Source organism: Pogona vitticeps, chromosome 3 (assembly GCF_051106095.1).
Source record: "Pogona vitticeps strain Pit_001003342236 chromosome 3, PviZW2.1, whole genome shotgun sequence".
Taxonomy (NCBI): domain Eukaryota; kingdom Metazoa; phylum Chordata; class Lepidosauria; order Squamata; family Agamidae; genus Pogona; species Pogona vitticeps.
The window spans coordinates 95,142,545-95,166,953 of NC_135785.1; the positions used below are offsets into that span (position 1 = coordinate 95,142,545).

A 24,409-nucleotide genomic window follows, 5' to 3' on the forward strand; every position below is an offset into this window, starting at 1 on the left:
CCTTCTCTCCTTCCTCTAAACTCTGTTGTGCGTTTTGTTCCAAAAGAGAGAGCCATCAAAGAGCATTCACCTTTTTGGATTAAGTCTCAACTATCCAGTGGAGTTTGTTGAACAAAATTATAGTGATCAAGTCATTAATGGTTTATAACAAGAGTCATTTTTATAAGGTACTTGCGTTTCTCTTTGATTTCCTAGCTATCTAGTGATTGAAATTGGCTACCAATTAAAATAAAGCTCTAATGATTAATCTAGGTTACTGCAGTGCATCCTTTATGCAGAAAGTCATGTTTTGTTATATTTGAGTTTAACCACAGGTATCTGATCGATGTCAGCTTATATCAACTAAGAGCAATGCTTGCAAAGCATGCACTTCTTCTGAGAACCTAATATTGGATTCCAGAGCTATCTACTTTAAGAAGTTGTTGGCTACTACTATTTTTTTGTGCATATGTGTATTTTTTTAAAAAATACAAAATAAATCTCCACTACATTCTCATGTCAAAGACGAATTAAATCTTTTAACACCGCCTCATGGTTTCTCATGCAAAATATGTACTAATTTCACAGATAGTATTTTGGTTTGCTTTTGCTCATTTGAGGCAAACTGCTTTTTAGTTGGATCAATGCCTAAGAACTGTGGCTCCCTTTTGGGTAGAAAGCTGGGCTAGAAATAAGGTAAATAAATATATAAGTTAATGCCAGAGCTGCTTTAAGAATGCTACAGTAAAAATAGGTTCATCTGGATTGTTCCTTTTACCTCTATTCATAGCTTATTTAGTCACAGCCTTTCTGCTTAAACTTTCTATCTTACTTTCTCATATACTTTTAGTAAGCTATTAAATAATCCATCCCAGAGGTGCTGCAGTGAAGGGTAGAGTTAATTAGCTATTATTTAGAAATGCATTTGCAAAATGCTAAATCTTGTAAGTCCTTCTTAACATCACTTGATATGCATTAATGACTCTGCGCTCAACCATATTCTGGCACATTACTCCACATCTCTGATATAGAAAGAACATCCTCTTCATGCTCTTCAAATCCAACATGCACATAAAGGGAATTGTGCAGATATCCAGGAAAGGCACAGCCCTTCCCCAGTTTTGCTGATTCTGTACTCAGTCTGCTTTGATAGACGAAACCCAGTTATTCTAGTTTGGTTGCTTAGCTAGCTGGTACTATTTTAATGAAACCCTGAATTGACATCGTCATGGTTCTGCTCTCATATTGCAAAGGACCTGTGGTCTTCATTGCAGGGAATTCACAAGGAACTCATCCCAAAATGTTGTGCATATTCTCATAAGCCATACAGCAGTGTGGCTGGATAATCCTTTCTCAAGAACTCCAATTTAGATGAGCCTCATCTTAATTAGCATGCTCAACATATTGATTAATCCATCTCTGTACTACTTCTAATGCCATTTTCTAGAATTATTGCTGTCTCTTTTGGATAACTGGCTTCTTCAGCTGTCTAGTGTATCATCCAAATAACCTTCAACATCTCCTGACATGCCAGGTATGAGCCAGGATGACTAACTGAAACACCCCGATCTATTTGAAGTGATGATGTGAGAATGCCAATCATTATGTGTATTGCTGTCCACAGGAAATCTCTGTAGACATGATACAAGGAAATTCAGAGAGGCATATTCTCAAGTCACTTGTAATTAAAAAAAAAACTGTGAACACTGTAATTACACCAAACAACCCTAAAATGCATGCTAGTGCTTTTTGCATAGGCATATTTGAATACAGCTACACAAAGAGTTTGGGGGTATTTTATCTTTATTTTTACTATAACTCCACAAATCCACTAGCAAGGATAGGGGTTACTCCAAAAAAGTAATTTCTTACCATTTACAAGTGACTAGCTGGCTAGATAGCTCAGTGAATTGGAGTATCTGCCTACAAAGCCTGAGGTTGGGAGTTTGATTCCCCACTGTGCCTCCTGGGAGGGGAGCCAGCTTGTGTGACCTTGGGCAACCCGCACAATCCTAGGATGCCCCTAGAAGAAGAGAATGGATGATAAACTTTTTCTGAGTAATCTCTACCTAGGAAACCGTGAGAAGGCCTACATGTGTGAATTAACTTGATGACACAAGGCCTTTATTGTTATTTTTATTCTACAGGTGAGTATATCCTAGGTCTGCTGAACTGGATAAGGATTATTAACAATATACGAGGTTTAAGATATTAGGAAGCCGGTTGTCATTGTTTGCCTTTCCAAACGCAGTACAAATGTAAAGACCAGTATCGTTCTACAGCACTTTTGAAGCATATTGGATTGCTCAATGGTTTAGGTGTCTGGCTTCGAAGCCAGAACTGGGGTATTCGATCATATTCCACCCTGCTACTCTGTAGGATGTCTACTATGACATTGCAGAATCCAGATATCACCCTGTAACTGAACAGAATTTACAGTTATGAATGGAAGCTTTGGGCACCTCCTTTTTGTGTGTAGGTGCCAATGCACACACATCCATCAGCACAACAGACTAGTGTAGTATAGGAGAGATATGAGTAATAAGAATGGTTGAATGAATTCTGTCCAAAGCATCTAGGCTGCTGTATAAATGTTTATATACATTTTGTTCTTTGTAATGCATTTTGTCCTCTTGATGTCCTAATTTAGTCTACAGTTTGTTTAAGAATGTGCAACAAGTAGGAATGTATGAGCCCTTTATGGCTTTAGTGGTAGTACACCGTTCCAAGTGATCTAACCAAAAGCCTAACTAGTAAACGGTGAGTAAAGGAACAGCAACACAAAAAGCCACCCTCTTTGCTCGCTTTACTTAATCCTACCACTGGATGTCACTGGGTTTCTATGGATATTTGGTTGATTGAATATTTATCTAAACATGTGTGCCTGCACACAAAAAAGCTCTGTAATTTGGCAAACTCTAGTCTAATTAGGGCAAAACACTTCTTCAAAATCAAAACTCATTTGGGGGAATAGAAAGTTATTTTTGACTTTGTTTAAAGGTTTGTTAGTAATATATGAATGTTACTAAAATAAATGTTCTAGAGGTTCAGGAATATGAATCTTAATAATAATTTACATTATATACATTTGAAGTCTCACTACGTTGGTGGTTGGATACCTGCTTCATTTTGTTGCTGGAATGATGAAAGCTTTAAATTCAGAGAAAAGAATGACACACCAGAATACAGAGAACAAAATTAAGACAACAGAATATGAGCACACCAGTATTCTGTGGGCATACTGACTCATTATATTAATGTAATTTGCTTTAGTATTCCAGTAGTGCTTCATTGTGTTTTAGTTATCATTGCCGCCTTGTATACGCACACCTTAATGTCTAATAAATCCAGCTCATGCTAGAACTGAAGGAGAGGTAGGAACCAGTAACCTTCAGGCCATATCTGGACACTGTGGAATTGTTGTACAGTTCTCTAAGATTCCCCAGACACTCATGTCTTTTCCTCATGATACCATCACTTGTGGACTTCCTCCATGATTGCTCCCATTTCTAGAAGTCTGGAATTCCCTCTTCTATGGCTCACTTACTTAAAAACTCTAAGCTCAAACATACCTACTTTTCCTCTCATCTTTTTGTAGTAGGTCCCACCCACCACTGAAATATCGTCCACAAGAATGTCTTTGAATTCAGTCCTTGGGCTAAGAGAAGTCCCCAGCCTTGACTTAGAGGTTTAAATGATTAAGGTAGCTAGACAGTCGAGATCTTGTGGCATCACAGCCTGAAGGCTGATTCATGCCTCATATAGGTAAAGGTAAAGGTTCCTCTTGACATTTAGTCCAGTTGTGTCCAACTCTAGGGTGCAGTGCTCATCCCCATTTCCAAATCGTAGAGCCAGCATTTGTCTGAAGACTGTTTCTGTGATCACATGGCCAGCATGATTAGACACAGAACACTGTTACCTTCCCACCGTGGTGGTACCTATTTATCTACTCGCATTTTTACATGCTTTTGAACTCCTAGGTTGGCAGGAGCTGGGACAAGCGATGGGAGCTCACTCTGTCATGTGGATTTGATCTTACAACAGCTGGGCTTCTGACCTTGCAGCACAGAGACTTCTGCAGTTTAACCCGCAGTGCCACCACATCCGACATCATGCCTCATATGCAACATCTCTTAAAGTTTGGTCTGTGGTTCCATCCATAGACACAGAAAATCATTCTGTGATGGAAAATCACAGAATGATAACAATGTGGGTACCTGTGATATGGATCTTAGCTGAATAAGAACCTGGGAGAGATAATGATCACAACTGGTAATGATGGGGAGATGATGTATATTTAGACTGAACAAATTACACTAAACTATCAGGGAAGAGAGGTAGCTCTATGTATGATCATAGGCACCTTTTCCATGGACATTGAAGGAGCACCAGCGGAGGGCAACTGTGGTTGAAAGGGCAGTGTCCTCATTGTTAAAAGAGGAACAGAGCTGAAATAATTTCAATGATAATAATACTGGGAATAATAATAGCAGTGTGTGATTTACTCAAGGCTACATAGGTTGGCAGTCCTCCTAGGAGGCACAGTGGAGAATCAAATTCCCAACCTCTGGGTTCCACAGTCAGATACACAACCCACAGAGCTCTCTAGATGGTTATCTTACTTCTATGGGAAGCAGAATAAACATATCCCTATTGCAAGGGACAAAATTATGTATGGGGGTGAAGCATTATGGGGTGATTACTACTTCTGCATCTCCAAAAAAGGGAGAATATGTCACTGGAAAAGAGGGGAAAGATGCTGATATTCATAAGGATGACATGTGTTGATACATATGTACAGATGCAAATTTTGAAAGAATTGCTATTGTTTAACTAGATCTAAAATATAGTTCAACTTATTTGGAAACATTATGAATGGATGATACGTGTGCTGTCCTGCAGTAGTCTGACATCCAGGTGATAACTCTTGATCAGCAACTTCAAGGCCCCTACACTCTTTTCTTCAGTTTCTTTATCTTTAGCTAGGACTTGTCAGCCTTTCAGATAAAGATCTGTCCTAATTAGAGGTGTTTCCTAATTTAAGTAGGATCTATCAAGCACTAGTGGAATTTTTGGTAACGGTCTCATCAATAGGTAAGGCTTATGGAGAACTGACATCAGCACATCAGAAGCACATAGAGAGGTTGTGGTTACCTGTAGCACACTGTTGTCTGCTGTCTGGAATTTGGGAACTAAACTAAAATGACCCAAAGTCCTCTTGCCATGAATGGCAGAACTTTTGGAGGCAAATTGCCCCAGGTTAAGAAATGACCATAGACATTATCAGTTTCATGCTGAGGCAGTAGGCAACCTATACAGTGATTGCTTAGCTTCAGGTAATTTACCTCCAAAAGTTATATCGTTTGTGTTATGCTAGTATAGCTAGGTAAGAGGATTTGGGCCAAAAGCTGATACTGTGGCACTGTTGCCAAAGTAAGAGTTCAGCACAACTGTATTGTGGACTTTGGTACAGCAAATGAACAGGGATATTTTAGGTGATAATAATAATAATAATAATAATAATAATAATAATAATAATAATAATAATAATAATAATAATAATAATAATAATAATAATAATAATAATAATAATAATTTATTGTCATTGTAAGTATATACACAGTATACCCATACAACAAAATTCAAAATCACAGATTTATATGAATCATTGGACATGAGACATGTTTGTAAGGCTTGAAGGTAATAGGAACAAACCAAGATGCAACAATAGGAAAATAACAAGAATGGATTTAGCCGTTGTTCTTAAGTAAGGTTCCATCTCTTCCCCCCCCTCAAACCTTTAAAAATAATTGCATTAAACAAACATTTATTTTTTAGCACCGAGGTTTTCGGTCAATAGCCTTGGCCTGGGGAGATTAACTCTGTTTGCAGCTTATGCCCCTGGTGTGCTCTAGTAACATAGTTTCTCAGATGTTTTATTTCTCTTATCATTTGGAGGCACAGTAAAAATACAGCACTGTGGGGGGCTCAGAGTACTGTAGTTGGAAGGTCAGCTAGAAAGGCTGTACAAATAATTTGTTATTCCCATTTCCGTTTTCTCTGTACCGCTTAAAAGTAGGGCTTCAAGAAGTCACTTTTTTTGGTCTACAGTACCTAGAATCCCCCAGTCTCTATATTATTAAATATAAAGTATATGACCATGGATTCAAACTGTGACTTTTTCCAAGCTCTCCTTCAAAGCACCTATTGATGGAAGGAGAACAGTCTTGAGAATGTAGTTGTGCAACAAGATTTGAGTCAAGACATATTTCAACCTAGTCATGTAGAGACTTAATCCGAGATAGCACCTCTGCTTCCTTGTCTATCAGGGAATATGATTGACAACCCTCCACTTTATTTATTCAAATCACCAGATTCCTGGACTCAGTTTCATTTCTATATTTTGCTTTAATTCTTATTCTCTGGATCTTTCCATCTTCATTTCCATACCAGATAACTGCTTTCCTATAATCCTTCCTCGGCTGAAGTCTCCTGATTCCTTGACTCAGCATGCCTTTTTCATCCCAGTGTCAAACTCTTTGTCTTTTTCTTTGATACACACTTGCTCACTTCTGTCCCTGGGCTCTGCCCCAACATACGATGCAGCAGCTTTAATCTGATTATTGGTTATTTCCATCAGACTCTCTTCTGTTCCTGACACAGTAGTTGCATTTTCAACCCAAATATACATTCTTCTGCCTACCTAAATTACCCTGCATTTTGATGTGGTTATTTTGCAAAGTCGAAAGTGAGTGTGTGAGATAATAACAATAATCCTGTGCTCTCAAGTCAACTGTGACTTAAGCAACCCTTTTTAGGATTTTCCAGGTAGAGAATATTCAAAAATGGTTTACCATTCACTTCTTCTATGGGCGCCTTAGGACTGTGCAACTGTGCAGTTTGCCCAGGGTGACACAGGCTGGCTCAACTAGCAGGAGGCACAATGGGGAATTGAACTCCCAACCTCTGGCTCCACAGCCAGAGACCTAAACCACTGAGCTATCCAGCCACCTGAGTGAGATAGTGAAGTAATTATATTTATTGACTGATCATTTAGCATCTAGGCTCAGGGTTTTTAAACTACAGAATACATTTTCCTAAGGAAGCAAGTCTAACTGCCAGGGCGGGATATGTTTCCACTTGACAGAGCTGGCTGAAGAAAGTGGTAGCCCCAGGCAGCAAATCTGCATAGAGAGGATACCAAACCCTAGTTGTTTGAGAGTAGAGGTCTGTCTTCCAGCCAGCCTGCCCTCCAAGCTAGCCTATTCTGCGATTCTGCTTTTGTCAGATATAGTGGAGGATGGTGGAGATACAGCCACCTATCCAGTCAACTTTTGTATGCTGAACTGGGGATGTGACAAACCTTGATCTGAGTTTAGAATTGGGGGTATAAGGATCCCATGGGCAGCAAAATGCTTTCTCCCTTACCTTGCAATCCTTCCTTCAGCAACATTAAAATAGATATGTGGCTGTCTCTTCCCCCCACCCCCTTTATCTGCTTGATATGTCTCTAGAAAAGGTTGCTTCTGTCTGTCGCCTCTGATTTTATCTCAGTGGATGCACTTGTTGACATACCAGGGTGGATTTGTCAGTGCAAATTATTAATTCCGCCCTCCAGTTGCTTTACAGATGTATGCAAAGGGAAGGATGTCCAGAAAAAATGTGTATTTCATGTCACTTTCATGTATACAATAACATGTAATTCTGCCTCCCTTCAGTGGGCTATTTTCATCACTTGAGGAGAAAAGTTGTCCTATGGTGGCATTTGTAGATCAGAAAGATATGTTACCTGGGGAGGGAAACCGGGATATTTCTTTCTCTTTTTTTCTTTATTAAGAAACTTAAAATAAGTTGATGTAATGTCAAGGTCTACATCATCATCATCTTCATCATCATATCAGAACTGCAGAGTTGGATGGGACCCTATTGATCATCAAGCCCAACCCTTGTCAAAGAGGCACAGTGGGGAATTGAACTCCCCAAATCTTGGCTCCACAGCCAGATGCCTAAACCACTGGGCTATCCAGCAGTTTTAATATACAGATTTTTTAAATATCTCGGGATAAGTGGTATGTGACTATCGATGGAGCTTTTTCCCCCTTCTGTGTATGATTAGCTGCCACCTATCAGAATTCTCTGTTCCCTGTTCTGTACAATGTTGAAGACACATAAATGAGAACGCTACCCTATTTTGCCTTTTAGATTGACACGGTACAGAAATCACTGGCCAGTTGTTTTGCCTCCTGTGCAAAGCAACGAATCAAAGCATTCCCATAGATTCTTTTTAAGACAGAGAAGGCTCAATATTTTATAATCAATTTCCACCACCTGGAACCAATTTCATTCAACTTGACTTTTTCTTTTTTTCTTTTCTGAAAAGTTCCATCAAGGGAGGCTGTTGGCAATAGCCTGCAGAGACTGCACAGCCAGCCAGCAGCTTCTTTCTCAGATGACTATGCTGATAATTGCACATTCATCTGTGTTTATCACCAAAGACATGCACATATAAATATAGCCTGCTAAAAGTCCTTCAGATGAAAATAGAGTTAATTGCCTTTTAAAATGCCCAGGCATTATTTTTCACATGTTAATTCTGCCTCATTAGGATGAAAAAAAGTATTGACATTAATAGTTCAACTCTTTGGCACTTGAAGAAACATGAGTAATTTCACTGGTTTCCTCTTCTACACCCCCTCTTTGCAGACCCTCTCCTTGAATTATAGAATGCTGTAACGCCTTATTTTAACTGGAACATATTGCTTAGAGGAACATATGCTTGTTTTTGTACAAAATTTCCTTCAGGTTTAGCCCAAAACTAAGAAGATGCCTACCTATAAAACCACTGCCTGGCCTATTTGTCGTCGTAATTTATTGGGATGCTGCTTCCAGATAAATCATTCTCACCCTTTCATGTTAAAGCAGTGAGCAATCCCTGCTTAGAACAATGCAAGTCACTCATTCGGCTTAAAGTCAAAGACAGGCAAAACATTTTTTGTATCATAATTCATACTACTGTTAATTCTTAATTTTGTTTGTGTGTGTGTGTGTGAGAGAGAGAGAGAGGGAGAGAGGGTGAGGGTGAGGGGGAGTGTGTGTGTGTGTGTTTTGCCATCCCTTCAGAAATAATTCATAGGAGAAAATGCATAGATGTTTTAATGTTGCACCTATATTGAGTCAAAGTCCTCAGTACAGATCTGAGTTATTTGGCATCATGTTGGCCCTCTGATTTAATGGCCATATTATGTGCAGTCAATGCTGGCTTAGAAAAATCAAACCTGCTCTGTTAAGCGCACTGTATGCTTGCTCGGTTAATTATGTTGCAGTTTTGACTTGTGCCTTTCATCAAATGCATGATTCTAGTTTTACGCCAGTAAAACAGTGTTTTGCTGATGAAGCAGTCCTTTCTTTCTGCTTCTGTTACCACAAAAACAGAACAGAGAACTCAGGCTGATGACCTGAAAATAATCTTAATTGCATTCGTGATGCTTGAATTCAGCACCTCACACCCCTGGAACAATTCAAGGTGATTTTCCTTCATTTTTCTTTTCACAGAAAACAAAACAGAAAAAGCACAACACATAAAAACAGAACATGGACGCATCCCACCTTCACTCCCCACAACCCAGATTCCTGCAGTCTAATCGCTTTATAGAATCATGCACTCCCAATCCATCAGAGAAAGGCCATGTACAAAAAGCCCAAATCAAGTTATGCAATAGGGGTAGTAAAATTCTTTCCCAGCATTTATAAACAGACTTATTTTTGTATCTGGAGAGAAAGGAAGAGGAGCTATATCCACGATTGTAATTTATTATAAAGCACCAGAAGGAATATTCAAGTAATTACATTTTGTCAAGACATTCGAGGTGGGTGCTCTGAATAACAAATATCTATTGTGATCCCCACTTCCATTCACATTTTTTAAAAAAAGAAACAGGTGAATCTCTTAAATGTCACTCAACAAGGTTAAGAATAGAGAACTGATTGATTGCCCCCACCCACCCACATACACATGCTCCTCCCGCCCATTGATCCGCTGACTTTTCATACAAGAGAATCCTTCTAACATGCTTTCCCTTACGCTGGGCAAGTATCCAGCTTTCACTGTAAGCTTTTCTTACTTCCTCTGTTGTATTTAAAATGAAGGTCCATCAGCTTTCTAAATATCCCAAAGTGGCAAAAAAAAAAACCACAGAATGAAACACCACCATGCATAATGTAACATATTTCAAGGGGAACAAAACATGACAAATTTAATGGCTCTTGTCGGCAGTCACATTAATGCCTCTGACGGTGTTAAAAACACAGAATTTCTAATGAGCACCCAAACCACTGTGTGCAGGAAGTGGTTTTGCCTTTGTGACTGGACATTTCAGCTCCTCTAATTGCATCAGTAAGGAATTTGCTCCCCTCACTTAATGAATGCCTTTTGACTACTTACTGAAAGGCAAACTGGCTGTGAAGAGGGGGAAACACTAGCTTCTTTTATACGAAGCCACACGAACAGGTTTCAATTAGGAGTGATCAACTTGACAAACTCTATTGTATTAAAGCACAGAGCAGGGAATTCTATTTTGTTCCACTAGGACTCCTTTCACTCATGAAAGGTGAGATTCCCGCCCCCAATGGATTTAGCCTTTGCCCCCACCCCCTCACCAGTAGCTAGAGAGCTTGCTCAAAAGCCCTTGGCTTTTGAGGATGCCTTGCACTCAGTGGAAACCAGACATTCTCACAGGGGGGACTGCACGATCTGAAAGCCAAAGCAAGTGTCACAACATATATGAAGGTACAACACACCTGCCTGCTGCAGCCTGTACTTGACTCTTATAGTGAATTTCAAGACGCGAATGTGTGTGTGCATGTGTCCTTGTGTCTAGCATTCTTTGCTATCATTATGCATTGCCAGAAAAGCAGCACTTCCGCAGAACGACCTTTCTGCCTTAAAACAACAGCAACCTGCATTTCTATGGAAGAAGTTTTCTGCTGAAGTAGGGGGAGAGAAGGGAGCATGAAATCAATGAAGCAGCTGAACAACAAGTGCCGTGTAAAAATCTATGTCCCAGCATTTACCTTGCTTTGCAAGTGGATTTATGGAGGAAAGTTTAAGAAAGAGAGGGAGGAAAAGGTCAATGTACAGATATGTGCAAAGACAAGATATGGCGAAGTGTGTCAGAAAAGTGAAAAGAGTGCTGTTCCCTTCATTTCAGTCACCAGACTTAAGTCAACCAACAACCCTCCTTGCTTTAAAAAAGAAAACAAAACACACTCTTTCTCACATACAAGGATTCCTACCTCACATTCCCTGGAGCCTGCCTTGCTGTAGGCGCAGGGTCCCGTCCCGTTCAGCAGCATCTCGCTCGTCTCCGTGTTGGTTGGCTTATAGTCGACATAAAATTCCTGCGTGGTGGGAGTCATCTGTTTCAGGGACTGCCGCTTCTTTTTCCGGTGCCTTCTCATGAGCGAGCGCTGCTGCAGCTGCTTCATGCTGGCAGGGTAACGCTTCCACGACACGTAGATCACCAGCAGGATCACCAGCACTGACAAGAACAGGGCCACGCTCCCTGCGATGATTTTGTGGAAAGAGATGTGCTCGGTGTCATGCTCGGGACCCAGGCTGGCTTCGGTAGCCCCGACGGTGGGGGGCGGAGGGGGCTGACTGTCATGCTTCGGCCTAAACACTTTGGGTTTAAAGGTTGGCTTTGGGAGAGCCCATGGCAGTTCAAACCTCTCTGTAGTACTTTTGCCACAGATGCTGTAATTTTTCACGGCATCAATAACATTCACCCCTTGCAGCTCTTTAGGGCTGGCACAGATAATGGTATTTTCCCTCAGCCCTTTAAAACTTTTTAACCAGTTTACCAGGGAGCAAATGTTTCTGCTGCATTCCCATATATTCCCAGCCAGGCTGATGTCATTGAGAGATATCCAAGAATCCAAAATCTCCTGGCCAATAAACGTGAGCTTGTTGGAATCCAGGTTGAGGCGCTGTAAATTGGGCACACACTGGAAAACACTAGGTCCACTGAAAGCCTCTATCTCGTTGCCAGATAAATCAAGTCTTTGTAAGGAGCTCCAGGTCCAGGACATTGTTTGTCCTATAACACTGATTTTATTCCACTGTAAATAAAGGTTCTGAAGGCTGACTAGCCTTGGAAAAAGTGCCAAGTTGAGTTTAGAAAATTGATTGTGCTCCAAGTGAAGCTCTTTCAGCCTGATCATGCCCGCAAAGACATTCCTCGCTAAGCTTCGGATCCTGTTGTAGCCCAGGTCTAACAGTTCGAGGTTCCTACAGTCCTGGAAAATTCGGACAGGGATGGTTCTCAGGGAATTAGACCGCAAATGTAAACTCAGCAGCTTCCTTAAGCCCCTGAATTGTTCAGATCCCAGCGACTGCAGCTGGTTGTAGGAGAGATCCAAGTTCCGGAGATTGGTCACCGGTCGGAAGGTGTTATTAAGAAAATAGGCAATTCTGTTGGAACTCAGGATCAACTCTTTTAACCTGCGTATTCCATTGAAAGCATTTTCATCAATATTGCTGATGTGGTTATGGTCTAGATAGAGCCAGGTGAGTTGATTAAGACCTTTAAACTGATTGTATTTTAGTTTCTGCAGGCTATTGTACCGAAGGGACAAACCTAAACAGCCAGCTGATATACTTGAGGGTATCTCCTGTAATTTCTGGGACTCGCAATATACCATTTTGCCTTCGCACCTACAGCCCTTGGGGCATCCTCGTTCAGCAGATGAAAGCATTGTCAGTAATACAGTAGGGGCTATTACCAGGGCTACAGCTGATCCGCTCAGTAGCCTAAATACATTGAAACCTGGAAATAAAAATAACTTAGAAAAGTTATCCCCCCAAAACACCCAATTGAGATCTATTTCAGTCATGCTCAAAATGGCTACTTAAAGGCATAAGAAACCCCCTCCCAGCAAAACAAGTACTTTGCAGTCTGCTTTCATTCCTTCTACATGCACACACACCACTGCCATCATATTCTCATAATAAGAGAAAGAAATACTGTAATGTGAAGAATATTTAAAGGCATTGTGCACAGAAGATAGACACAGTCAAATATAAACCCTTGGACATTTAACTCCAGTCATAGCTTGCACAGAGCCAAGTCAATAGAGTAATTAATACAGAATCAGTGCAAAGACTGCTGTAGGCTAACCATAAGCAAATAAAATAGAAAACATACCCATCCTTTGTGTTTTCAAAGGTCGTCCTTAGGTCTTTTGCTTTTGCTTAGGGTGCCACAAGCATGACAGCCCCTGTCAGCTGCTCTGTGGTGAGTCAGGGCTTGCTGACACCCAGGAAGAAAAATGGGACCCCTTGGGAGATGGACCGATTTTGGAACATTATTCTTTGCCAGCCATGCAGAATACCCCAAGAATAAATAAATCCCAACACCGCAGAATGTCAAGTTCTTCCTAGGTAATAGGATCTTCATGGATGGAGCGTTTTGGCATTGTTACATTCAGGAACCGGCTTCTCTAAAATCACTCGGTGCAAAAAGCATGATCGATCCCTCCAAGTGATGCTCAGCTGTCTGAATTCACCCGTCTGTATTCCACTGGGCAGCAGTTCTCATAGTTAGTAGTAGACCCCCCCCTCCCTGATCCAGCTAAGGAAACTGCGTTGGAGCACAGAAGCCAGGATGACCCTGTACAATGAACAAGCACTGTTCACTTCTGCATACTGTCATTCTGAAAGCTCTTCCGACTGTTGCTTTGGTTTCGGTGAATGCAGTCTTATGTAAAGCTGCCCCCAGTGGTGAAGAATATTATGAGCATGTGCAGAAATGTCTTCCTCCTTTTCTTTCTTTCTTTCTCTCTCTCTTCCTCCGCCCCCTTTTAAATCTTGCAAATGAGTAAGCTTTGTGCTGGGAAAGGAATGATTGTTCTGGGTGACTAAATAGGAGCAGCCTGGTCAAACTCAGTGTACCCTACTGAAATACTTGGAAATTTCTCCGGGCTTTTAGCCTCCCTGCATTTCACTTTCCTTTTTGGGTGATTTAACAAAGCTTTTTAGACACAATGTCTACTGCTGGGACCTTTTACCTGACATAAAACCCAGATGTCACATTCTTTTTTCATTAAACAAATGCATGTGTGCACATACAAACACACACACACACACACAAAAGATCCTATGTGCATATGCACTTGAGTGTGAATGGGTACTGTGGGCATTTGTATTGTCATGAAAAACACACTAATCCCTGTCATTACCACTGATATACAGCTGTTAAGAACTATGGGTAATCAAGCAGAAAGAGTTATGAACTCTCTTACCAGTGTAACTCATTCTTGTTTGGTTGTGGGTGTACATGTATGTATTAACTTGCAAACAGCTTTTCAGAGCGCTGGAAGATGTGGACCTCCTCATGAATTACCCCTGGCTTTCAGATCAGACTCTGAAATGATCTGGATCCCTCCTACACCTGTCTGAATAGAGCAGACATGAGACACCGCTAATTCCAAGTTTGTTAATTTTCTGGCAGGGCAACCAATGTGCAGTATTTGGAGCTGGTACAGATCGAATAAGTGAATGAAGTTTTGATTCTGAAACCTTGTTCCTAAAGAAGGCCATGTGCTGAAAAACGCTGAGCATTTTAAAAATCAGAATAAAGATTATTTACATATTTTGACATCCTGAGACCCAGTCTCTCATTTTGATTTTTGATACCGTTGGATGTACCAGCTCCTTGTGTTTCTGCTGTATGCTTCTACTGGTATGAAGGTAGCCAAAGTGCAATTTCTATCAGTGGATGGTTTTTAGGGCCTGTATTTTTGAAATGACTTTGATTGGTGCTGCCTTGAACTTCTGAATGTGGAAGTCCATTTTATTTTTTTGATATGGCGCATTGACACAGTTTTGTTTTTAATTGTTGCTTATTTGTGCAATAATTGGTTGCTGCCCCGAATATGTGCATATATGTTTAGAACAGCAAGATACACAAAGCAGGTTACATGGCTCTCCTCCTCCTCCCCTTATCCTGACAACAAGCCTGTGAGGTAGGCCTATATAGTGGGACTATATAATGGGGGAAAGCTGCATTGATCTGCTGTAAATTTATGCCTGGGAAGTTGGGTTTCCCTGGGTGAATGTGCTTTAGCTTACCACATAGGAGTCATCAGAGAGTGGAGAAAATTGGTAATCAGTGACCCCATGAACCAGAGCATGTGAGGCCCTGCTGTCTTCCTCTGACTCCAGGAGATAGGTCAAATTCATATTGGTAGCTTTGATGACACTGTCCAACCATCTCATTCTCTGTTGTCCCCTTCTCCTCTTGCCTTCACAAGTTACCTTAACAAGCTGCAAAGAAGTACTGATTAGCAATTTCCTCCTCCCTCCCTCCCTCTCTCCTTCCCTCTTGCTGTCTCACATCTCTAGGTGCCTTAGTGCAACTTTTTTGCAGTGCTGGCACCAAGAAGAAAGGAAGGAAGAAAGAAGGAAAGAAAGAAAGCTTTATTAGTGAAGATCTGAAGTCTCACAGCTAAAACCAAGCATGAACCACTTGGCGCAAGGCCATGCTAGGCTCTTGCATGCTTGTTTTTGCAGTACCTGCTTCCTAATTGGGAATCATTTTGGATTAACCAGCTAATGCAACCTGGACAATACATTCACTCTAGTCAAGGCAGGAATCATGGACATGGATGAGAGGCAATCATTGCAGAAAAGCATCTGAAGTGATGCACACACATTTGCTACAAAAAAGTAGAAGCCCCAGTGTCAGAGGGGGAAAAAACCTATAGATTGTGAGGAAGAACTCCAGCTAATTTTCATTGACTTGTAGATTGTGCAGCCAATGGAAAATAATGTGAGCTGTCCTAATCCTGGAGCCTGTAGTCTGAAAGCATGTAAAAATGCGAGTAGATAAATAGGTACCACCTAAGGTAACAGTGTTCCATGTCTAGTTGTGCTGGCCACGTGACAACGGAAACTGTCTTCAGACAAACACTGGCTCTATGTCTTGGAAACGGGGATGAACATTGCATCCTAGAGTCGGACACAACTGGACTAAACGTCAAGGGGAACCTTTACCTTTACCTAAGGATTCCAGCCTTGTTTTCCCCTTTTCTCATCCAACATTCTAACCACTAGATCTTCAACAAAGTGCTGTCTTTTTGTCCAACACCCTCTCAGGCATGTTTGGGAAGGATACACAAGAGGGCTTTCGTGGTGTCTGCTGCCAGGTTAGTGGAAACCCTTTCTGAGAGACACTAGGCTGGCCTCTTCCATGCTATCTTTCTTCTGGTAGGCAAAGAGCTTGTTATTTAAACAGCCTTAAGTCCACAGCCTAGTTGTTTTCAGTTTGGTTCTGTGGTTGTTTTTAAATGCTTTCTTGGTTACCGCAAGGGAGAAAGAGAGGGTATTAATTAATTAAATAAAAATTAATATGTGAGCTCCTTCTTTTGGAAAATGTCTTCCCAGAAGACATCAAGACAGAAGGGGCAGGAGGGATGGATTGTAAAACTGGAGCTATGGGTCTATTCTCACATATATAAACATAGTTTGGTTACATAGCACTGAGTGAGTTCATGCCTAAGTATGTGCCTTAGGTCCACTGAACATCAATGTGTAGGAAAGAATATGAAATATCTGTGATGATCGATCTGTCTGTCTGTCTGTCTGTCTGTCTGTCTGTCTGTCTGTCATTCTCCTATCTATCTATCTATCTATCTATCTATCTATCTATCTATCTATCTATCTATCTATCTATCTATCTATCTATCTATCTATCTATCTATCTATCTATCTATCTATCTATCTATCTATCTATCTATCTATCTATCTATCTATCTATCTATCTATCTATCTATCTATCCCCATTAGTGCCACGACACTATTTACAGACAGTTAAACTACACAGAACTAAACGCAACATAAATATCAAAACATAATCAAAAATGTAAACAATGGCAATCTGTGATGGCTTGGGATACAATTCCTGATCTGAATCATCCTTAAACAGTAAATAAGAAACCTCAAAAAATGTCTTACTCTGAATTGCTGCAAAATAATGGCCTCTAAATTTATGATCTTGAAGAAAATTTGCACATTTTCATGAGTGGTTTCTTTTTTGGCACATTTCTGTAAAATATACAGAATTGGAAAAGGTGGTAACTGTTGTCTTGTAGCATGAACTAGGGGTTGTGTTATTCCTATTATTTACATCTTTGTAATCAATCAGCTTGTTCTCTGGTATTGCTGGGCATGTTTGCTTAGCGTCACAAAGGGGAAAAGCATCAGCATTGTGTATAAGCAGGCCTTTGGTGCACTCTACATTTTGTGCAAATTGCAGAAACCTCACTGGAAACACAAAGCATTTTGTATTGTGGTCTCAAGCCAAAATCTCTTGAAGGAAATCCCTTGGGTAGCTGTCTTATTGTGTGGGACAGCCGGTTTCGATGGGAATCTTGGCGGTATTCAGATTTTTTCTCATTTCTAGTGATGGCTCATGCAGATTGAGAGGTCACATTGCAATACCGAAATTGTTGAGTGATGTGCATGCCTTTATAAAATAGTTGCACCTGTAAACAAGTAGTGATGGCCTTCATTTGGTAGTTCCTCAATTATAATATGTGTGCCATCAAGTCAATTCCAACTTATGGCAACCCTTTCCAGGTTTTTCAAGGTACAGAGTACTCAGAAGTAGTTTAACCTTCCCTTCTTCTGGAGGCATCCTGGAATATTGCAGCTTCCTAAGTTTGTATGGGCTGTTTTCTCTCTCAAGAGCCCCATCTCCAGGCAGCCTCCTCATTTATACTGCTGGATGAAATTATAACCTTATTTAGAGGCTCCCATAAGGAGTGGACCCTGTCCAGGGCTCACCCAACATGGTTTGCTGGATGATGCAGAGCAGCAAATGCTACTCCACCTCCACCCCTGAGTCAAGATGTAGAGGGCTCAAAGCCTGACAAGTTGTTTTGCCACCTGAGACAGGCCTTCCCACATGTACCTTTTTGGCAATAAAAATACAAGGATAAGAAAATAAATAATTAATTTGCTGCCCTCTCACGATACCCGAAATGTGCTACCTGAGCTAGTTGCTTCATTTCATATAATGGTAGGGCTTGGCCCTATCTCTTTACATCTCTTTCACCCAATATGAGGAAGAAATCTGTCTGAAATTATGGGAAGAAGATGCAAATCTTCTGCCCCCCCCCTCAGAAAAAGGATATTGATTTAAAACCTGGGTGTGTGTGAGATGGTCATCACACCATTTGAACAGAGCTTACCGTATTTTTCGCACCATAAGACGCACTTTTCCCCCACAAAACAGGGGGGGTGGAAAGTCTGTGCGTCTTATGGAGCGAAGAAAACAGATTATATTTTCCTGTTTTCTTCTCCTAAAAAATTGGTGCATCTTATGGAAAGGTGCGTCTTATGGAGCAAAAAATACGGTAATTTAGTAGGGTTGTAACATGTGTTTCCTAGTATATGAAATGCCATGTATGGCTTTACAGCATCTCTAAATTCTACTTTTCTTTCATTGTATTTTGAATAAACAGGCAAGGAACTGAAGGCAGGAGATCCCCCCCATGTGTCTGTGCAGTCACTCATGTTTTTAATGTAGAGCACAAGGCTTCACATTTTGCCTTTTTTGCTGCTTCAAATCCGTAACAGTTTAAAGTTTAAAACAGATGCATTGAAAGCGAAAGAACTGCAGACCTTGAAAGCAATGATAAACAAACAGACTTGACCTGGAAGTCAGCCCAGGCAATTTCATCTTGGAAGTTTTAAGCACACAAACTCCTCTTTGCATCTATGTTGATATATTTTACCAGCCTTCTGCTCCATGGGCCAGTGGGTGTGGGGACTGCTTTGAAATCTTAAAACAGATTGTATCTGGTCTACAGGGATGTAAATTCCTCTAGATAAGACATTTTGCTTATTAAGCCATCCATGCACATAAAACTTCTTCTTGATAATGATAATGATAACAGAACTACAGACCTGGAAAGGATCCTGTGGACCATTGAGCCCAACCCCTGTCAAGGATGCACAGTGGGGAACTGAACTCCCAGCCAGATCCCGAAGGCATTGAGCTGTCCGGCATATCTACCATAGAGGAAGTTCTATGTGCATTGATGGTACTGAATAAGCAAGACATGAGGATGGTGGCTGGCGAATATAGCCTTTCCTTGCCTGTAGGTTTTGACCTAACCCTTAAAAAAGACCAAAGAGTTCTTAGGTTACCTTTCTGCCTCTGAATTACATATATAGGCATCACAATGACAATTACCTATTGCCAGGGCCAGTCATACCATTAGGCAAAGCAAGGGATCACACTGGCAGCCCCTTCCTGCCCCAATTTAAAAATCTTGAACCTCTAATCATTTCCTTCTGTTGCAGGGCAGAGATGTATGTGTGGCAATCCCCCATCCCCTCACACTCGTGAAACTGGCTTGCTTCCCTCAGTGGTAGTGGAGGCAGGTTGGCACTGCTAGTGTTGAAATGAAATTGAAGCAGAGAGTGGTCTTTCTTTCTTTCTTTCTTTCTTTATTATTTATTTATTTGATTTATACCCCGCCCATCTGGTCTATTCGACCACTCTAGTTCTGACAGTGAACTCTTTTGCGATGACCCTGTCTCTGGTGCAAGACTACATTGTAGGCATCCCAAAATGTTTTGCTTCAAAAGAGTGAGAGAATACCACTCCAGAATCCAATTTCATACTTGAAAGGGGTTATGGAGAGCACCAAGTCTCCAGGGAAATCTGGTGAAAAGTTCCAACATGAGATTCATGTGTGGAGAGCAAAAATATCACTGGTAAGTTTCACGTTTGCATTCAACAGAATGAAATCTAGTGGGACCACGTTTTATCTCTCCCGTCTTTGCCAAAATTCATACAAAAAGGAAACGGACAGGGCAGCTTCCTGTGAATCAACGCTACTGAGGGACACTGAGACAAACAGTATATGCGAGGCTAAATCTGTTTTCTTTGATTCTTCATCTAGTTAGAGAAGACTGCAGGGAGACGATGTCATTGAGACTATGGCAAAGAGGGAGGATGTTGCCCTTTCCTTTCTTGCCATGCTCCCACTAAAAATCACCCTGCCAAGCTTCTGGGAGTACTGGAAAGGTGCCAATGAAGGCCTTTCTCTCCAGAATAAGATACTAGTGAGTGGTAAATAGTGTTAGCTCTTTCGAGCCCAATCTCCTCAAAGCCCTCATTTTTCTACTGTTAAGACTGTTCTGCTCCACCTTCATTCAGGGTTGTTTTTCTATATTTTATATGCATACATATATATTGCACTTTCCCTCTATATCTACACTTTTGTGTGCATTTTGTTCAGTATTATACATTTTGGCAGAATATATTTGTTGACTAAAATGTGTTTTTGTGTGTGTTTTCAAAATGTACATTTTTTTCCCCTGGGTGCATTTCACAAAGATGCACATGTTGCCAAGAACTTCTTTTTCGTTGTTGTTCTACAAAACATGTTGCAAGTCGAGAAATGTACACATATCTCACTGAAAATTTTGTCTACATATATTTGTGGTAAGCACAGATTGGGTAAATCCATTTTTAAAAGCTCAAGGAAATGACTTTGTAATACTCTGTCTGTGCCCATATTGAGTCAGAATTGGGGATGGAGTGGAGGGCTTTTAAAAGCGAGTTTATTGTAATTAACTCCACTAACATACACACTTTTATTTTTGTTCTGTATTTGGAGGGGACCAACCTGATGTTTTTTATCCATATGGAAGATATGTAAATAGCATTATCCATATAACGGTGAAGCTCTGCAGGAAAGTGGGAAAATCTGATCTTATATACACTTTACAGCAACATATTTAGTACTTGTTGATGTCATTTCTACAGCATCTTTCCTTGGGTCATGAACTTTTTCAACAAAAATATCGTGATGTGAATTCGGATGTTCTTTCTTGAGCAGAACATCTGAGGAAGGTTTAATACAAATCCAAAACACATTTCAGTTAGACTAGTGAAAAGGGACTTCCATTCTTGATTGGTTAATCCCTCTCCAGTACATGAGTAGATCACTGAGCATTTTAATTATTTGGTTTGTAAAGGACAGACGATTCATTAGTGTGTGAAAGTACTGTTCAGAGAAAGACTTTGGCAAGTGTTCTCAGAACAATTTCCCTGCCTCTTACTAGTTCTTTAACTCTCTCCTCCATGGGCAAACATTTTGTGACATCTGCTATTGACAGAACACTGACTTCTTTTTTCACGTGATTATTCTGCTTCCCCTCCCCACTGAGTTCTTACTCTTTCTCTTTACTCCAACCTTTTGTAATTTTCTGTCTGTTGCTCTTGCAAGGTGCATGTTATCTTGCTAGTATTTGTAAATTAAACCCTTGCTTATGTGACAATGTCAATAGATTAGGTGGTGGTAACAATTCACAGAAAGGCTCACCCCAAGCCTCAGCTACAAGATGTTGAGATATCAAAAGCAGAATCCAGAAAATGAAACACTTACTATTAAATATGGAGAGAGAGAACAAACTGTAGATATATGCCAGGACTGTGTTATAGTCAATGCAGACAAAGCATTGAACTCTTCCTAATGCAAAACAAGTTTTTTTTTCTCCGTAAGGGATATACATGCTAAATTCTTAGTTCTCATCGATTTAGTCTGTCTTGATTCAGCAACTCAGTCAGGAAATTTCAGACCCTGTGATATTCCTCACCTCTAGTGGAGAGATAGACTAAACTGGCTTTTTTTTTCCTGGTCAGTGTCCCTGTAATTTGTGCAAGCATAAAACAAATGTCCTTTCACTTTGCCAAGAAAAGTGTGCACCCACATACTGTAGCAACTAAAGAACTGGCTGATTGCTAAAAACACACAATAAATCAACCCCTCTGATGCTTCTAATACTTAAAGGTCCACATAACCAGGCAGCAGCGGTTTATATTAATTTGGTTGAAGTGTTATTTGTGGAATTTTGCTTCATTTCTGCAAGGATTGTTCTTGTTCTATTCTCTTACTAGAAGATGCGTAAAATATCTCATCCCTTCACAGGGTGATGAGAATAATATTGTTCCTCATCTTTACATGCAAGGACAGTATAACAAGGATTGATATTTCTACTTTGTACTGGATATAATTCCGTTTTGCTTCAACTTTTCTGTGCTTTAAATTTCGTAAACAAAACATCATAAAAACATGAAATAATAAATTTTGGGAGAAAAATTCAATAAAGGTTTTTGAAATAATTTCCTCTAAGTGTATATGATTATATGATTTACATATAATTAATATCAGATAGTGGTTAGAACAGACCTGGGCAAAGTGCGGCCCGAGGGCCACATACGGTCCATGAGCCGCTCCTGTCCGGCCCGCCGGACATCAAAACCATTTATAGTTTTTTTGTCTAAAGTTGATCGGTTGCTTATCTTTAACATACCTTAAAAAAACTCTTTAGTATTTGTGAAGATTAACAAGTTTAAAATAAAACAATCATAACATCACTGCTTCACTTTATTTTTAAGTAAAGTTGGTTCGGCCCCCGAACACAGTTCAGATTTTTCATGTGGCTCCCCCTATAGAAATTAATTGCCCACCCATGGGTTAGAATGATGGACTACGACTGAGGAGAATGGCTGCTCAACCATGGGGAGTGAAACTGATGAAACCACTCATTAAATATCGCACTTAATTTGGAAGCCCTATTAGGGTTGCTATAGGTCATTTCTGATTTGACAGTGCATAACACACAAATACTATCAGACAATTGTAGAGTAACTACAGGTTTTTGTTTGGCAGGCATAAGTAAAATAGAGTGGAAAAAAAATGGTTAAGCGATTGGCAAATGAAACCAATAAACCTGCACAATCTCTGTCAGTGGTGGTATATTTGAAATGGAGGAGAGGCTCATATAAAACCATATATAAAGCAGAACTGTCTAAGAATTCACTGCTTTGTAAGGTATGCAATATTCAGAAAATCAGGATAAGATAGGGAACATTGGAGATTCGATAAAATATGTAAGACAAGAGGTAATATCCTTTCAATCTAGACTTTGGAAAATATATATTTTTAAAAAAGTATATGTGTGTAAATTATCTGTTCTCTCTTTTTTTTGTGCCAATACTGGACAGTAGTAACATCTAGATGGAATCTATATATAGCCATCCTGCGTCTCTCAGTAGCCTATGCCACAGCTTTACAGGGCCATTGCAGGACTAAAGGGGAAGGAGAAATCTCATACGGCAGAGGGTGGGGAACATATATTTCTCTAGAACAGTGGTGTCGAACTGTGGCCCTCCAGATGTTCTTGGCCTTCAACTCCCAGAAATCCTGGCCAGCAGAGGTGGTGGTGAAGGCTTCTGGGAGTTGAAGTCCAAGAACATCTGGAGGGCCACAGTTCGACACCACTGCAAGATCTTGTGCTGCAACTCCTACTTTAACCCCAGCCAGTACCGCCAGTTATGAGAGAAGGAAACAGTTGCCATCCAGATAATACACCACATGTTCCTTATTCTGGGTGTTTGTGGCCTTGGATGCCTTGAAGGAAAAGTGACCTAGAAATACAAATAAAATAACTAAATTGATCTATTTAACATCCACACATTACTGAATTTCTGGGAACAGAAGGAAATTGGGAAGTGTTCCTGCTATCCTCTTTTCATGCATTCGCCCTGATTTATCTTTAAAAGGGTCTGCATTTACACTTGATACCCGTATCTCAATAATTTCAGCAATTGCGGGACTTCTTCTGTTAGTCACCCAGAGTAGTAGCTTGCCTACTATCTGGGTGGGATATAAACAAACAAACAAATTAAACCCATTATTTGGAGACTAAGAACACTTTTTAGGGTTATGGATATAAATAATAGAGGTAGTCCTGTGAAGCTGTCACTTCACATAACAGATACATTATACTGTTGTTTCCTCCTAAGGTCTCTGGTCATAGATGTTCTTTCTTGACAGGCAGATTTTCATGTTAAGTGTCAAACTCTACTCTGAAGAAGAAAAAAACCCAGAGTAATCCCAGTAAGTGTTGCCAGTGTGATATATGTACATTTTGGTGTCCTAGATATATAATAGATATTATCCCTATTCAGACATTCTTATTCAGGTAAACTCACCACACATTAAGGGGAGAACTTTAGACCCACCCTCTATTGCTTTTTTCATGAGCCTCCTACATGTACACATACAGGGCAAAACACATGAAGAGGGATGTCTCTGTTATCTGTGGATATTCTCCATGTGCCTCGAGGCTCAAGTGGACAGCTACGACAGATAATGGAGTTATTCATCTTCAGGCTCCATTCCTCTACATGTAGGCAAATCACAGAAGAGATAGCAGAGGGATGCGGGGCACCTGCACAGCCCCATTTTGTTAAATAAAGCATACTTTCAGGTACAAGGTTTCAGCCTAAATTAGAAGGTCCACTGGTAGGACTGATTTTGGCTGGAATGCTATTGGAATTTTTGGGAA

The 24,409-nt window shown here is 40.3% G+C and overlaps 2 protein-coding genes across 7 annotated transcripts in view; one reads left to right on the top strand and one right to left on the bottom strand.

The window, feature by feature from the left end:
• The window catches only part of LRRTM3 (leucine rich repeat transmembrane neuronal 3), a 160,310-nt gene extending 146,570 nt beyond the window's left edge, over positions 1 to 13,740 (bottom strand). The window contains exons 1-2 of one of the 2 annotated variants that reach the window (XM_020809416.3): positions 13,182 to 13,740; positions 11,272 to 12,803 (exon numbers count right to left, since the gene is read on the bottom strand). In XM_020809416.3, the coding sequence (XP_020665075.2) occupies positions 11,272 to 12,803; positions 13,182 to 13,185 (1,536 nt within the window). In that variant the 5' untranslated portion in view covers positions 13,186 to 13,740. The other variant, XM_020809415.3, reaches the window with a different exon arrangement.
• CTNNA3 (catenin alpha 3) overlaps positions 1 to 24,409 on the top strand; it is a 1,002,073-nt gene that overhangs the window by 418,381 nt on the left and 559,283 nt on the right. The gene's annotated exons all lie outside the window — the stretch shown is intronic.